General features: G+C 48.1%; 1 protein-coding gene across 1 annotated transcript in view; it reads left to right on the plus strand.

Annotated features, from left to right (window-relative positions):
- ATP1A3 (ATPase Na+/K+ transporting subunit alpha 3) overlaps window positions 1–16,874 on the plus strand; it is a 35,437-nt gene that overhangs the window by 12,327 nt on the left and 6,236 nt on the right. Inside the window, exons 10-19 of the mRNA XM_028742286.2 lie at window positions 778–887; window positions 1,456–1,590; window positions 5,832–6,024; window positions 6,958–7,133; window positions 8,057–8,193; window positions 8,984–9,134; window positions 10,385–10,553; window positions 11,871–12,025; window positions 14,032–14,155; window positions 15,581–15,726. Of these exons, the coding sequence (XP_028598119.2) occupies window positions 778–887; window positions 1,456–1,590; window positions 5,832–6,024; window positions 6,958–7,133; window positions 8,057–8,193; window positions 8,984–9,134; window positions 10,385–10,553; window positions 11,871–12,025; window positions 14,032–14,155; window positions 15,581–15,726 (1,496 nt within the window). The remainder of the gene's footprint in view (window positions 1–777; window positions 888–1,455; window positions 1,591–5,831; window positions 6,025–6,957; window positions 7,134–8,056; window positions 8,194–8,983; window positions 9,135–10,384; window positions 10,554–11,870; window positions 12,026–14,031; window positions 14,156–15,580; window positions 15,727–16,874) is intronic.

The following is a 16,874-nucleotide window of genomic DNA, read 5'->3' on the forward strand; positions in this document are numbered from 1 at the left end:
GAGGCATTGTGAAATGGGGGAGCTCCTGTCTCTCTAGATTTTTCTCCTCACCCCTCACCTCACTCCTCTCAGGCCACATCCGCACCATAAATTTAAAGCGCTATGAACGCTGCTTTCACAGTCAGTTCCCCAAAGAATTCTGGGAACTGTGTTTTGTTGTGGGTGCTAAGAGTTGTTAGGAGAGCCTCACAGAGCTACAATTCCCAGATTTTCCTGTGAAGAGGGATTGACTGTTAATTCTGTAGCTCCGTGAGGGGAATATGGAGTGTCCTAACAACTCTCAGCACCCTTAAAGGTAAAGGGACCCCTGACCATTAGGTCCAGTCATGACCGACTCTGGGGTTGCGGTGCTCATCTCGCTTTATTGGCCGAGGGAGCCGGCGTACAGCTTCCAGGTCATGTGGCCAGCATGACTAAGCCGCTTCTAGCGAACCAGACCTACCGTATTTATCTACTTGCACTTTGACGTGCTTTCGAACTGCTAGGTTGGCAAGAGCAGGAACTGAGCAACAGGAGCTCACCCCGTCACGGGGATTCGAACCGCCGACCTTCTGATTGGCAAGTCCTAGGCTCTGTGGTTTAACCCACAGCGCCACCTGCGTCCCTTAGCAAACTGCAATTCCCAGAATTCTTTGGGGTAAATCATGACTGTTGAAGTAGCATTGTCGTATTTTAATGGAGTGGATGTGGCCTTGGTTCTACAGCCCAGTTCCATTTCCTCCCTCAGCTTAGAACGTCGCTGTTCAATCCTTTCACCTACCTTTCCCTTCTTTGTAGGCACGGCCTTCGACAAGAGTTCTGCTACCTGGGTGGCTTTGTCCCACATTGCAGGGCTTTGCAACCGAGCTGTCTTCAAGGGAGGTCAGGAAAATGTGCCCATCCTCAAGGTGAGAGCAAGACAATGTGAGAGAATGTGAAGGACACCATAGTTGGGTCTCAGCCAGGAGGTGAAAAGTCAGGTATTGGGGTGGCACTGGGACCTATGCTGAATATCATCTCAGACCAAGATGCCCTTGGTGTAGTTAGGGTGTTCTCCTTTCTCCTTTCTGAGTGATAATAGAAGTAGTAGTAGTAATAATAATAATAATAATTCTACTATTGTGAATCAGCTTCCACACACGTCTTAAGGTGATTTACGAGATTCGACAACAACACAGAAAATAACATCAGATAGAAGATAAATTTAAAAGCAATACAAATCAGGCACCATGGCAGAGATCATCCAATTAGGAAAGCTTTTCAGAACAGAAATGCCTTTGGTTGTTCCGGAAAACAGTATTGTTCGTGGTTGACAGTCTGAAGTGTGTGAGATATGGAGGGTGGCCATGAGGGAAAGAGATTACAAAAGATTGCTGTGACTTCTGCCAAGCAAAGGGATGTGGTAGATGAGGGGGGCACTATGAGAGATGGAAATGGCCGCCTCCCTTGTTTAAAAAAGCCTCCATTTCTTCACAGCGTGACGTGGCAGGAGATGCTTCTGAGTCCGCCCTGCTAAAGTGCATTGAGCTCTCGTCTGGATCCGTCAAACTGATGAGGGAGAAAAACAAAAAAGTGGCTGAGATCCCGTTCAACTCCACCAACAAATACCAGGTATAGATGTCTCAGGGTGGCCTCAAAATGGTGTCAGCTATGCTAAGAGGTCCAGGGCAAGGTGACATTCAATATTAACAGAATATCTCCCTGTACCAGGGTGCTTGAAAAAGCCAATGGTATTCCTTGAGTGGGAAGCCGCAACATTAATAAAACTCCACAGCTCCTCTTCAAGATTTGATGGCATTTGCTAGAACCTTCTCCCCAATATTCTTTTCCTATTCATCTATAAATGCAAGTCATCCACACCCTAGAGCAGGCATAGGCAAACTCAGCCCTCCAGATGTTTTGGGACTACAACTCCCATCATCCCTAGCTAACAGGACCAGTGGTCAGGGATGATGGGAATTGTAGTCTCAAAACATTTGGAGGGCCGAGTTTGCCTATGCCTGCTCTAGAGCTTCATCTTCCCACGGTCCTGTCTTCTAGAATTTTCCTTCGTAGCTTTTTACCTCACTCCAAAATGGCTGGTGTAATAGTTTCCCTCAGGCTCAGGCTCATTTCCTTTTGTCTTTGCTCATGTTCAAAATGATCTTGTGACATTGCAAAACAGACCTTCACTTTTCATGACAATCCAAAAACTATTGAGTCAAATACAATAACATTCTATAACCTCCTCGTTTGTGGCAAGGCCGTGGCCATGTGACATTGAAGCCGGCGAACACAGGATCTATCAGTGAGAACGACGATCAGATCTTAGCTTGTGAAAAGGGAGCTGCGTAAACGCACGGGACTTTGCCAGAGATTATAACTCTGGCTCCTCCTCAGCTGAAGGGAGGAAGTCCTGCCCCCACAAGTGATCAGATAGCTGTGGTTGACATATGTATCTTCCAGCTCAGCAGAACTGCCCCACCCCACCTCACCCCTCCAAGATCCTAAAAGGCTGTGATGACTCTTCCTAGAAACCTGACACTCCTCTGCAACGGGGAGTGAGGATCCCATCCTGGGTCTGGTTCTAGCCACTAAATTGTGTTCCACAGTTCCCATGGAGAGGACTGAGTCAGTGATCCCAATACAGTTCCCCATTCCAGGATTCTCAGGCCCATCAGCCTTAATCCTGCCTCTTTAAACGACAGCTGGAGAGGATTAGTCAGGATTCCCTGTGGCCAGCAGTCCGGAATGATTGGCCTCAGTGAACAAGTCCCTCTGGAGCCAGGAAGGTAAATTGAGGCCTGCCTCTGCCCAAGCCAAAAGCGGAACCAGCAGCTACGCCCTGTGATGCATCTAACAGCCCATCACCATAATCTGAGGCCCTACGTCATGTTGGCTGCCGCCCCAGCAGGGCTTCATGTAAGCCTCGCTTACCCAGATCAGTTGAGTTTGGCCATTGACCGTCATGGTATCCAAATATAAATGAATGGGGGAAATCAAAGCACTTTCATCACCAAGTGCCTTGGGGCCCAAAGAGCAGGGGAAAACATGGACAGTTTTATTATTATTATTATTACTTTTTTATTGATTTTCAAAAACAAAACAAAATTAAATAAAACTTTAACATTCAACCTTTTTTATCTTCTTATTTACCCTGCGCAATTTCGCGCCCGAACTTCCCTCCTTCCCTGCTTCGGTTTTCCCAATTTACATCCATTCCTGCAGATTCTTAATTACATTCTATATACATCACAAGATTTATGTTAGCCCTGCTACAGTTTTTAAACTTCTACAGTTATTTCGTATATACACAACAAATTTACTCCACTCCTCCTCAAACTTTGTCACTTTTTGGCTCGAATTTTATAACTCATTTTTGCCAATTCAGTATACTCGAATAATTTCGTCTGCCACTCCATTAGGGTTGGTAACTCTTGGGATTTCCACTTTTGGGCCACAAGAATCCTTGCGGCAGTCGTGGCATACAAGAATAATTTGCAGTCTTCTTTTCTCACTTCGTCTCCTATTGTTGTTGTTGTTTAGTCGTTTAGTCGTGTCCGACTCTTCGTGACCCCATGGACCAGAGCACGCCAGGCACCTCTGTCCTCCACTACCTCCCGCAGTTTGGTCAAACTCATGCTGGTAACCTCGAAAACACTATCCAACCATCTTGTCCTCTGTCGCCCCCTTCTCCTTGTGCCCTCCATCTTTCCCAGCATCAGGGTCTTCTCCAGGGAGTCTTCTCTTCTCATGAGGTGGCCAAAGTACTGGAGCCTCAGCTTCACGATCTGTCCTTCCAGTGAGCACTCAGGGCTGATTTCCTTAAGAATAGATGCGTTTGATCTTCTTGCAGTCCATGGGACTCTCAAGAGTCTTCTCCAGCACCATAATTCAAAAGCATCAATTCTTCGGCGATCAGCCTTCTTTATGGTCCAGCTCTCACTTCCATACATCACTACTGGTCGTCTCCTATTATCCCTATTAAAAAAGCCTCTGGTTTCTTTGGGAATGTATATTTGAAAATTTGAAAAACACGGACAGTTGAATGTTCGTCCCCCAAAATTTACATCATGGAATCACAGAACTGTAGAGTCGGAAGGGACCCCAAGGGTCATCTAGCCCAACCCTCTGCGATGCAGGATTTTTCCCCCCAACGTGGGGCTCGAACCCACAACCAGCGCTACCAGCAGAGCTATCCCAAGGATCATCAAACATGGAAGCTGTCTTGCTTCACACCGACCCTAGTTTTCCTGCAGAAATTCGTAATGGATTCTAGCTGCACAGACAGGGTAAAAAAACCCAGCCACCGGTTGATGTATTGTTACACAACCAGAATATTCCGAAATTAGAAAGGTCAGCTGGAGGCATGTCGGCAACATTGGGCCCTGGGAGTGTTGTACGGGTGGCCTGAACAATTTATTAAAAAGAACCACAGCCGCACCATATATTTAAAGCTCTGTTATAACACTTTGAACAGCCATTACTTTCCCTGAAGAATCCCAGGAGCTGTAGTTTGTTAAAGGTGCTTTGGAGTTGCTTTGGAGACTCCTATTCCCCTCAAAGAGCTACAATTATAGAGTTCCCGGCAGTGGCGTAGCGTGGGGGGTGCAGGGGGGGCCGGCCGCACCGGGCGCAACATCTGGGGTTAGGGCAAATCCACAGGTTAGGGGGCGCAAACCCACGGGTTAGGGGGCGCAAACTACTTGCCTTGCCCCGGGTGCTGACAACCCACGCTACGCCACTGGTTCCCGGGGGTGGGGGGTGGGATTGATTGCTAAACTATTTTAGACCGCGGACGTAGGATTCAATAAACTCCCAATTTTTATTTTTATTTTAAATACAAAACCCTATCACTCCATTACTCACGGAAATATAGTACATAATTATAGAATGGTAGAGGTGGAAGGGACACTGAGAATCATCTGGTCCAACTTCCTTCAAGGAAAGAATCTTAACTAAAACATCCAGGACATATGATCATCCAACCTCTGCTTAAAAGCCTCCAAGGAAGGAGAGGACACCATCTCCGGAGAGGGTCTGTTCCACTGTTAAACAGCTCTTACCATGAGAAAGCTCTTCCTGATGTTTAGTCGGAATGTCCTTTCTTGTAACTTGAATCCATTCGTTTGGGTCCTACCCTCCGGAGCCGGAGAAAACAAGCTTGTTCTTTTTCCCACGTGGCAGCCCTTTAGATATTTGAAGATGGTTATCGTACCTCCTCTCAGTCTCCTCTTATCCAGTTTCTCCATAGCTCTTATTGCTGGAGGGATGTGGGTGGCACTGTGGTCTAAACCACATAGCCTAGGGTTTGCCGATCAGAAGGTCGGCGGTTCAAATCCCCGCGACGGGGTGAGCTCCCATTGCTCGGTCCCTGCTCCTGCCAACCTAGCAGTTTGAAAGCATGCCAGTGCAAGTAGATAAATAGGTACCGCTCCGGCGGGAAGGTAAACGGCGTTTCCGTGCGCTGCTCTGGTTCACCAGAAGCGGCTTAGTTATGCTGGCCACATGACCTGGAAACTGTACGCCGGCTCCCTCGGCCAGTAAAGCAAGATGAGCGCAGCAACCCCAGAGTCGTCCACGACTGGACCTAACGGTCGGGGTCCATTTACCTTTACCTTTATTGTACCTCCTCTCAGTCTCCTCTTCTCCAGTTTCTCCATAGCCCTTATTGCTGGTGAACTAGCTTACTACATGCAGGGAACGTCTTTACACGGACAACAATTTAAAAACGTTTGAAGTGGTGCAGTCAATAATTTTGCACCTTATTTTGTGTTTAAGATACGGGTTGGTTCTACGTGGCGCACTGTCTTCAGATAGCACCTCGGGTAGGATCTGGGAATGCTACCACTCTCTTTTCCTCTGTCCCACAGCTCTCAATTCATGAGACAGAAGACCCCAACGATAACCGCTACCTGCTGGTGATGAAGGGTGCACCTGAGCGCATCCTGGACCGATGCTCCACCATCCTCTTCCAAGGCAAAGAACAGCCCCTTGACGAGGAGATGAAAGAAGCCTTCCAGAATGCCTACCTGGAGCTGGGAGGTCTTGGCGAGAGGGTGCTAGGTATGCATGGCTGCGGAGAATGGACTCCCTGGGGGAGGATGGGAAGAGGGCTGGAGAACGTGAGATGCAGGTGGACAGGGTGGGCTGCGTGCCAAATTTCATTCGAGACTAAGAAGCCACTACAGTGCCACTAAGAAGCCTGCCGAGCTCAGCAGTAACCCAGAGTTTCCAAGCCTGGGTTTTCTGGGCACCAGCAGCTTTCAAGTGCATAAAGAATTGTGCCCATGGAATTGGAAGTCTCAAGCTCCTTAAAAAAAGAGACCATATGCCACAGTCCAGTCTATGGGCGACTGAAGTCCCGGCTGAGGACGTTGGGACCGGGGGCAAGATGGCAGGGTGGGAGCAGGAATGAGAGTCCAGAAGCCAGGGGTCCGAGGGTCAGGAAGCAGGGAGTCACGAAGTCAAGGGTCTGAGGGTTGAGAAGCAAGGAGTTAAGAAGCTGAGATCCGAGGATCAGGAAGCAAGAAGCCCAAGGCAGGAAACGCGTTGCTGTGGCAAAGAGCCAAAGGGAAATGCTGACCTTATATCCCTTCCTAGCTCTTGCCACCAGGTGCTGTGAGTTACCAATCGGCCTCACCTGTGTGGCCGTGCCTTGCCTCTCCAGAACAAACTTAGGAAGGCCCCAGTCCTGCGAAGCCCTACTGGTCACAGGGCCTGGCTCCTGCACGCACTCCTGACTCCATAAGAACATAGGAAGTTGTCTTATACCGAGTCAGACTATTGGTCTATCTAGCTCAGCATTGCAGGCTCTGATTGGCAGCAGCTCTTTAGGATTTCAGAAGGGGGGGGGGTTGCCAGCCCTTCCTGCAGATGACAGGGATTGAACCTGCGACTTTCTGCATGCGAAACACCTTCATTTCTCAAGTTAGCACCTGGCGACAGGGCACCCAAAGGGCATATTCCGAGGGGTTTTGCCTCCTTCTCACCCTCCAGGTTTCTGCCACTTCTTCATGCCCGAGGAACAGTACCCCAAAGGGTTTGCCTTCGACTGCGACGATGTCAACTTTACCACCGAAAACCTCTGCTTTGTTGGGCTCATGTCCATGATTGATCCTCCCCGCGCTGCTGTGCCCGATGCTGTGGGCAAATGCCGAAGCGCTGGCATCAAGGTAATGCCATGTCGCTTGCCTTGAAACTGAGTTGTGGGTGCCAGGCACTAAAATTCAGCTACCCCTCAAGCAAAGTGGCTGGCTGCTGCGGGAAGGCGTGCTTGGACCACTGCAGAGTGCATCCCTGGAGTGCTGCAGCTCTTTTGAGATCCTTTTCTCTGTGGAGGGGCAATCGTGTCTTATAAGCAGCTCATTCATTTCCCAAATCTCAAATTTGTCAGTGATTGAAAAAAGAAAAGGTTCTGACCTCCTTTTTACTCCTTTGCCTAGTCCTCAGACCTTAGTTGGCACAAAAGAGTCTTTGAGAAAGAGTATCCTTGCAGAGTATTTTCTGCTTTTATTCTTAAAAAGTCTTCTTCTCCAACCACGACTGACAGCTTTTACACACACCAAACGCAACCAGCTTTCTACCATCTAACCAACCCACACCCAACACTAACATTGACCACTCTATATATACAGGTACAATTTGGTGAGTGGTTGCGTGAGTCATTGTAGGCCGCGGACTCATGCTGACTTAGTTCTTTTAGCATGAAAGAAACAGCAGCCAATTTTTAGCCGTGACAAAATTTGCCCATCGGCTTCAGAATCAGAGGGTTTCCTTTGTTTCTGAGCAGTCACTTGATTGGCCTGAGGCCTGCCAGGCCTTCTGTGACATCAGAGCAGCTAATCCAAATGGCAGCCAGCGAGGCTGTGGCACATTGGGTTTGTATCAGGGTTGAGATACATACTGAGAGAGGCACCAGGAAGGAACTGGTATCATGCTGGCAACCACCCAGGCCTCCCCAGGGGCCCCTTGTTCTGCCCTGTAAACCCTTAGGATGGAATGGATTGGACCAGGTGAGTCTTGCTGGTTAGCTAGCCAGCCTCCTCCTTTGCCTACACTGGGACTCCTTTGGTAACCATCACTCTTCCCCCACCAGGTGATCATGGTAACAGGTGACCATCCCATCACAGCCAAGGCCATTGCGAAAGGTGTGGGCATCATCTCTGAAGGTAACGAGACCGTGGAAGACATTGCTGCCCGGCTGAACATCCCCGTCAGCCAGGTCAACCCCAGGTGAGAGGGGTCAAGGTGTGTGGGTGGGTAGGGGAGGGGGCAGAGGCTGGAGCCAAACATAATGAGGCAGGGGAGATGGCGCAAGAAGCAGATAACTCTTCCACGGCAGAGATGAGGAGGGAGACTTGGAAGAACATTGGCTGGGCTGAGAGAGGAACAAAGAAAGCTGTGGTGACCTGTCTTTGGCAGTTTTGCTGCCTATCGTGAGACAGTTCGCTCCATGAATTTAAGCAGATCTCAGCTTAGCAAATACCAGAATGAGAAGCCACATGGTATTAGGGCATCCAACACTGTCTAGCTACAATACAAACGTACCTTATTCAATTGTTACGGCTCTCTCCCCCTGCCCCCCTCCCTGTGCGAGGATTCTGGGACTTGCAGTTTGGCGGGGACCCTCAGAGGACTACAGTTCCCAGGAGAGGAGTTACTGTTCAGCCAGATTAAGCCTGCAATGGAGATATCTCACTGGAGCTGCTTGGAATGAGAACATAGCAAAACAATGCTAAATTTCTATCCCACAAGAGATCATAGACCAGCCTCCCCCAGCTGGCCCAAGCCAGCATGGCAAATGATTGGGTATGATGGGAGTTATAGTACAGATCCCGGGCTGGCTAGTTGCTTTGCTTTTCCTATCCTGCCTGGTTCGTTGAGCTTCTATAGGATATTCACATTTCTGTAACAGAAGGTTTCTGTCCAGTCCCTTTGGTTCCTCTCATGGTGAGGCCAGCCCTGAGTATGGATGACCAGGTGCATCTTCTACCACCTTGACGCCGTCTTTTTGCCCACCCAGGGATGCCAAAGCCTGTGTGATCCATGGCACCGACTTGAAAGACATGGGCACAGAGCAAATTGACGAGATTCTGCAGAACCACACGGAAATTGTCTTTGCCCGTACGTCCCCGCAGCAGAAGCTCATCATTGTGGAAGGTTGCCAGAGACAGGTAAGGGCATCCGGCGGGGTCCCAAACTGGCCCCACAGAGCACAACCAACTAATCCGGCTGCGAGGTGTTGTTTGTTAAGATGCTAAGAGTTGTTAGGAGACCCCTATGCCCCTCACAGAGCTAGGGTTCCCAGAGTGGTTTAACACTCCCTCTTCACAGGGAACTCTGGGAATTGTGGCTCTGGGAGGGGACTAGAGGTCTCCTAACAACTCTCAGCGTTTTGGGCAAACTACAGCTCCCAGAATTCTTAGCAGGGAGCCATGCGTTACCAAATCTCCCTGCGCATAGAAAACTCAGGGAGAAGAGTTCTAGGCTAGCGTTGTGGTCTTTGGCTGGCTTGGTAATGTGGAGGGAGTTGCCTCACGGGGAAGCTTTCAGCCTTATGATTTCCCCACTTGCCTCTATAAAACAGCACAATCCGAGGCATTTTAGCGCAGGGCTTGCCAACCTTTCTGAGCCACTGGGCACATTTGGAATTTTGAGGAAGGTGCCGTGGGCACCGGTCAAAAAATGGCTGCCGTTGGGTGTGTGTGTGTGACATAACACAAAATGGCTGCCACAGTCAGCATGTAGGAGAGGCCGAGCTGGCACAAACAGGGACTGAGCAGGAGGAGCGAATGGTCTCTCATGCCCTGTGAGTTTTTGAAGGGAAATTTCCTGAGATATTTTGCAGGTGCCTTAAAAGATACACACACACACACACTCCCATTAGTACCATTTTGGGAACGCCTGGAAGTATGTGTGAACTTAAGGTTGCCAATGACACTCTTCACCCCAAAATATCACCCAGCCTGCTCTTCTGCAAAAATCAGCAGGTAAAGCTTATATGACCAATTTTTTAAAGCCAGAAACCTGTCTGAGAAAGGCTTATGATATACAGTGGTACTTCGGGTTACAGACTCCGCTAACCCATAAATAGTACCTCAGGTTAAGAACTTTACCTCAGAATGAGAAGAGGAAATTGCGCAGCGGCAGTGGGAGGCCCCATTAGCTAAAGTGGTACCTCAGGTTAAGAACAGTTTCAGGTTAAGAACGGACCTCCAGAACGAATTAAGTTTTTAACCCGAGGTACCACTATACCCCACTGCAGGCTCACAGGCAACACTTCCCACTGCCATTATTTCCAGAGAAATCATCCCTGGATGGAGAGGCTGGGTGATTGCCCATCTCTCTCTTCCACACAGGTGATGCCTTTTGGGCTTCTTCTGGCTCTTAGTGTGCATTCCTTTCTCTCTCCCCACACCAATAGGGTGCGATTGTGGCTGTAACAGGCGACGGCGTGAATGACTCCCCTGCCCTGAAGAAGGCTGACATCGGGGTGGCAATGGGCATTGCCGGTTCTGACGTCTCCAAGCAGGCTGCTGACATGATCCTCTTAGATGACAACTTTGCCTCTATTGTCACTGGAGTCGAAGAGGGTAAGCTGCCGGACGCAGTGAAGAGGGGGACTGGATTCATAATCAGCGAGCGCTAAGGGTGTGAGCAGAACCTGCTTATATAGGCACAACTTCCCTCTTGCTTCGGGGTGGGGGAGCCTCTAAAATGGCAGGGCTGTAAGCAGCTGAGCTTTACTCAGAGCTGCTGGAATTCATGGAGGTAAGCTAGCCATGCCCATTCATTTCAACAGGTCTTCTCTGAGTAGAACTAGCATTGGTAGGATCCTATAAACAGGATTTTCATTACCTCAGCCAGGGGCGATGGCCCCCAGGGGGTGTTGGACTATATAGGAAGCTTGTCCATCTAGCTCAGTATTGTCTACACGGATTGGCAGCAACACTCTGGAATTTCAGCCAGCCAGTAATTCCAACAACAGTTGTTGTTGTTGTTGTTTATTGTTAGCATTTATATACTGCCCTGTACCTGCAGATCTCATCCAGAAAGGACTGCATCTGTTATCCCTGATCTAAGCCATCCCCAATAAATGCCTGTGCAACTTTTTGCCAGGAGGCAACTAGGGCAAATTTATTACCGTATTTTTCACTCTATAAGACGCACCAGACCACAAGACGCACCTAGTTTTTGGAGGAGGAAAACAAGAAAAAAAATATTCTGAATCTCAGAAGCCAGAACAGCAAGAGGGATCTCTGCGCAGTGAAAGCAACAATCCCTCTTGCTGTTCTGGCTTCTGGGATAGTTGCGCAGCCTGCATTCGCTCCATAAGACGCGCACACGTTTCCCTTTACTTTTTAGGAGGGAAAAAGTGAGTCTTATACAGCAAAAAATGCGGTATTTAAATTGATTCAATAAATATTCTGTGCGCATTATGTCCCTCTCGGTACCTAAAGGCAACGCCTCTTAAACAGTTCTTAGTGGATTGGCTGAGGAATTGTTCCTTATTCTGCCTCTTCAATTCAAGATCCTTCTAAAGCAGAGCTTTCCTAACTGCGTGTCGCAGCACATCAGTGTGTCAGCTGCAATGTGTAGGTGTGTTGCGCAAATGATCCCCGTGCACCTCCTGGGGCCGGAAAGGGGTTAGTTTAACCTTCCGGCTTGCTAGTAAAGCTGAATTACCGTGTCGTGAAATGATGCATGTCTAAAAAGTGTGTCAGCAACGTGAAAGGTTTGGAAAGCACTGCTCCTAAAGGGAAGAGGGCAGCAGCAGCAATTGAGTTGTGGGTGAGAGAGGGGAAGAGGGGTGCGGAGATCTGGCTTGCTCTGACTTTTGGGAATCCCCTTGCCCCCCAGCTGTGCCCCCTGTCTCTCCCCCTTACGCCCATGTGTCTCCCTCCGGCCAGGACGCCTGATCTTTGACAATCTGAAGAAATCCATTGCCTACACCTTGACCAGCAACATCCCTGAGATCACCCCTTTCCTGCTGTTCATCATGGCCAACATCCCTCTGCCTCTGGGTACCATCACCATCCTCTGCATTGACTTGGGCACTGACATGGTGAGTCTCCTCCCCTCACACACAGAAACGCTTTTCTTCCAACTCAATCCAACCCGAGGGTCAACCTGTTTTTTAAAAAAATTATATTTATTAAAGTTTAACAATTACAAAAAAGAAAAGAAAAAGCAAACAATAAAAAAATTACAATACTTCAAAAATAAAAGAAAATACAATAAAAAACAGTACAGCAGAACAATAAAAAGAGAAAAAACAAAAACATTTAAAAACAAAAACATTTAAAAAAAACCCACATCCGATATTTTCATATCTTTATCTTTCATTTACTTATTTCCTCGACTTCCTCACACCTCCCTTTTTTGTATTCTAATTTAATTAGCTGTTTCAGCAAGTCCTTTCCCTCTTTCTCAGATTTTGTTCTATAATTTATCTTAACGCAGTTTGACCTTAAATTTTACACTTTGACCCATTAACTATCCATTTTACTTAATTCTTTATAACCTTTCTGCTAAAACCATGTAAATTCATTCCAGCATCCTTCTAACATTCATTAATTTTATATTATGAAATATGAAAAAAGGGTTATAAATGGGTTAAAATTTAATGGTAAGGATTTGCTGAACCAATAAATTGAAGCGGAATACAAAAAAGGGAGGTATGAGGAGGTCCGGGAAATAAGTTAAAGGAAAATAAGTAACAGAAAATATGTGTGTTTTTAACTGTTTTTATTTTGTATTTTTCTATTTTCTTTTTCATTTTTACTGTATTATTCTAAAAAAACTTAATAAACATTTCACTAACATTCATTAATTTTACAATATTTCTGTAAATATACTTTAAATTTTTTCCAATCTTCTTCCACTGACTCTTCTCCCTACCCAAGGGTCAACCTGGTCCCTACCGCCCACTAGTGGGCATTTCAGGATTCTAGGTGGGCATTAGGGGGTTCTACGGCATAAGCTGAATCCTCCTTCCATCAAGCACTGGTGGGCGGTAAGGAAATTTTACCATCAAGAAAGATGCATGAGTGGGCGGTAGGTACAAAAAGGTTGACTACCCCTTGCAATGCAGGAATCTCAACACGCTGGTCTCCCATCCAATTTGAAACCATACCAGACCCTGCTTAGCTTTGCAGATGTACTAACAGTTTTACTGCTGCACCATCAGGAGGGCATTGATCCATTACCCAGATATTCCCAAATTCCCATTACTGCTGCTTCTTTGCAACCCATCTTCTGATTGGACTGACTCAGGCTCTGTGGAGGAGCCCTGGTTCACTTCTGTGTCAAAAGCCCAACTAAAGCCTGCCATAAACCAAGTGTGGACAGCATGGTAGAAGTTACTCAACTGTGCTGCTGTGTGTGAGGAAAGGTAGTATGTCTGAGTGCTCCTACCTGAAAGCAATACCTGCACACGGAAAACTAGTCAGGGAGAAGTTGAGATTCTAAACACTTGTCTTGAAATAGCATCCTTTGTAACTAGGTTTCTGCATGCAGGGATTCCCCCCTCCCACCTAACTGAAACTAGCTTTGAACCCGGGAAAGATTTTATCTTTCAGTGAATCCTGGGAGCTGTAGTTCTTACCAGAGTGCAGAGCATTCTGTCATTTCATTGCAGAACTACAGTCCCTAGGTTCCTTTGAGGCGAAGAAACCATGATGCTCAAACTGGTTGATGTATCTAGGGAAAGCCTTCCTTAAAGCACTTTGTCTGCCTGTTACTTTGTACAATCTGAACATGGAGGCAGAGACTCAAATCTTCGTATTGCCAATTTGACAAAATGGCTGCCTCTGAACACCAGACTCGTTCTGAGCAAAAGTACAGAGAAAAACCATACTGGAACTTCCCACAGTTCTGTCGCTGAATGCTATATCTCCAATGAGATGCTTGAACGGTTCTCATCATCCCTAACCATTGACCATGTTAGCCAGAGCTGATGGGAGGTGATCCTTTAGCACAGGTTCCCCACCCCCTCACCTACACCCCAAAACTTCAGCCCCCAGCCCTGCGATCCTGCAATCCTGCCGACCCTCTCAATTCTTCCCCCAGGTGCCAGCCATCTCCTTGGCTTACGAAGCAGCTGAGAGTGACATCATGAAGCGACAGCCACGAAACCCCAGGACTGACAAGCTGGTGAATGAGAGGCTGATCAGCATGGCCTACGGGCAGATTGGTGAGTAAACGGGGGACAGCCATTGAGCAGGGCTGAGCCCCCCCAGGTGGAGAAGGGAGCTGAGTGGGGATGAATTGGGCAGGTGTTGAAAATCAGGCCAACATACAGGCTTCTGGCCCCAGTGGCGTAAGTGGGACCCGGGAATGCAAGCAACTTTGTCCAGTGATACGTTCTTATTACGTGACACATGAAGCACACAGTACACAAGCAATACGTTTATTTATGTATCATCAATTCAAGTATCCCCTCCACAGAGATTCTTGGGTAGTGGGTGGAGTCATACGTTGTTCTTGTATTTACATGAAAACCAATAAAAATTATTTGCACATTTAAAAAAAGGAATGCAAATAAGCTTTCGTCCCAAGGCAAGTCCTCTGTGGCAGAGACAGAAATATTTCTCAGAGTAGGGAGAATAGGACTTACTCCCAAGTAACTGTGCACAGGGTTGCAGCTTTATATAGAAAGCTGCCTTCTATTGAATCAGGCCACTGGTCCATCTAGGCCAGCATTGTCTACACGGTCTGGCAGCAGTTTTCCAAGATTTCAGACAGGGCTCTTTCCCAGCCCTACTTGAATAAGGTAGCTTCCTAGGTTGCTATGATATTTGGAGGGCCGTGCAACATGTAAATCTGGTTTATCTGTCTTTATTTTATCTTGCCTTTCCTCCAAGGATCTCAAGGTAGCATACAGAATTACCCTGGCCCATTTTGCTCCCCACAACAACCCTGTGAGGTAGACACAGCTGAGAAGGAGTTACGGACCTAGTGAGCTTCATGGCCCAGTTGGAAACTGAACCCAGTGGTCTCCCAGTTCCCCACCACACTTACATAAATGCCTCTTGCAATTCTGGTCAGCAGTTCACTACTCAAGGTGGATATTTAATTCCGGGTTGGATTCCAGATGACATGCTTGTGTTGGTTAGGTCTGCGAATAGCTGCTCATCTGGTCTCTTGTGGTGAGTGAGGAGCAAACTGTGGCCAAGCAAACAGGGAAGCTTTGTAGCTGCTGTGGGTCTTGTGGGAAGGCCTTTGTGTTGCGCATGCGGGCGAATGACCTGTGGCTTTATCCACAGGGCAAACGTGTAGGCTTAGACACGAGACTAAGGAGGATTAGAAGCGTTAAGGTGGCTGAAATGGGAACCATGTGATTGAAGGGCATGGGCCAGCAGAGGCTGGCATTGCCCCCATCCCCAGCTTAGCCTGCCCTCTGGAAGCCCCCACCTGCCTGCCTTATTACTTTTGCTCCTCTTCAATCTCAGTGCTGCCCCTTTCCGAACCCAGCAGGGAGGAGGGTGGGGGAAAAGTCCGCCCCAATAATTAGTTGGCTCCACCTGTCATTGGTTTTTGACTCCGCCTATCCAGGGCTCTGGCTCCACCCACTGTGGGTCTCCCTACTTTCTGCCAACTCTTCACTTCTTTTTTGCAGGAATGATTCAGGCGTTGGGCGGTTTCTTCTCCTACTTTGTGATCTTGGCCGAGAACGGGTTCCTCCCATCTATTCTCGTCGGCATCCGCCTCAACTGGGATGACCGGACATGCAACGATCTGGAAGATTCCTACGGGCAACAATGGGTAAGAAGAGGGAGCCCATTTTGCTTGCACAGCCTTGAGTGAGGCCCGGGCATTTTGTGGAATTGCAGCAAATGAATGCTTCTGGCAGTGGGCAGATGCCAGAAATTGAACTGAGTGCCAATGTGTTAAGTGAAGTCGAATTGGGTCCAATACTGTATATAAATAAAAGGGAGTGGGGGGTGGGGTGGAGAATGATCAACTTTGGTCCGGTGCAGGAAAATATATTTTGTGACTCAGAACGTCAGTCATAACTGGTCAGTGGCTGTGGTTGTGAGGAGGAGGAGGAGCTGCCGCTCGGGGCCTGATTTTTGGCTCTGGCTGGCACACAAGCAGGTGGCAGGAATGACGAGGCAACGTGGGGCCCACATTGAGGGTCTTCTTGTTCCAAGGTCCCCACAATGCCCATTGCCACTGGGATGCCCTAGGCCATTTCCTCTTTCTCAAACTCAGTTCCATTTCTGTGAAATGGGAAGAAATGAGAGCCAGTGTGGTGTAGTGGTTAAGAGCGGTGGACTCGTAATCTGGTGACCTTGGGCTAGTCCCACTTCTCTGAAGTCTCTCAGCCCCACTCACCTCACAGAGTGTTTGTTGTGGGGGAGGAAGGGAAAGGAGAATGTTAGCTGCTTTGAGACTCCTTCGGGTAGTGATAAAGCGGGATATCGAATCCAAACTCCTCCTCCTACACGGCAGAGTTTCTTGAGCAGTTGAAGATGACAATGATGCCAAGCCCTTTAAACAATTCTTTAAACCCGGCTCAGACAGAGCAACCTTCAAATGCTGTGCTCTGTCAAACAGGACTTATGGTAGTGCTGTTGAGCAGGTCTGGTGAACCCATGGCCCTCTAGCCTCCAACTCCCAGCAGCCCCAGCCAGCATGACCAATGGTCAGGGATGATGGGAGTATCTACCAGTACCTGCCAGGCCACAGGTTCCCTTCCCACCTGTCAATCACTCGATGGCACAGTGGTGTCAGGTGACTGTTCTCCTTTGCCTGCGTGGTTTGAAATCAACCCACACAGGAAAAGGAGCAGCGCTTTGCAGTTGCTGGCGATCAGCTCACCAGTGGTGCCTTTGCAAATGCTGATGCCCCTGGTGGGCTTTGCAATCATTGCCGCAGTGCCTGCAACCCTCACTTTCAGCCAAGGTGCA

Source organism: Podarcis muralis, chromosome 7 (genome assembly GCF_964188315.1).
Source record: "Podarcis muralis chromosome 7, rPodMur119.hap1.1, whole genome shotgun sequence".
NCBI lineage: Eukaryota > Metazoa > Chordata > Lepidosauria > Squamata > Lacertidae > Podarcis > Podarcis muralis.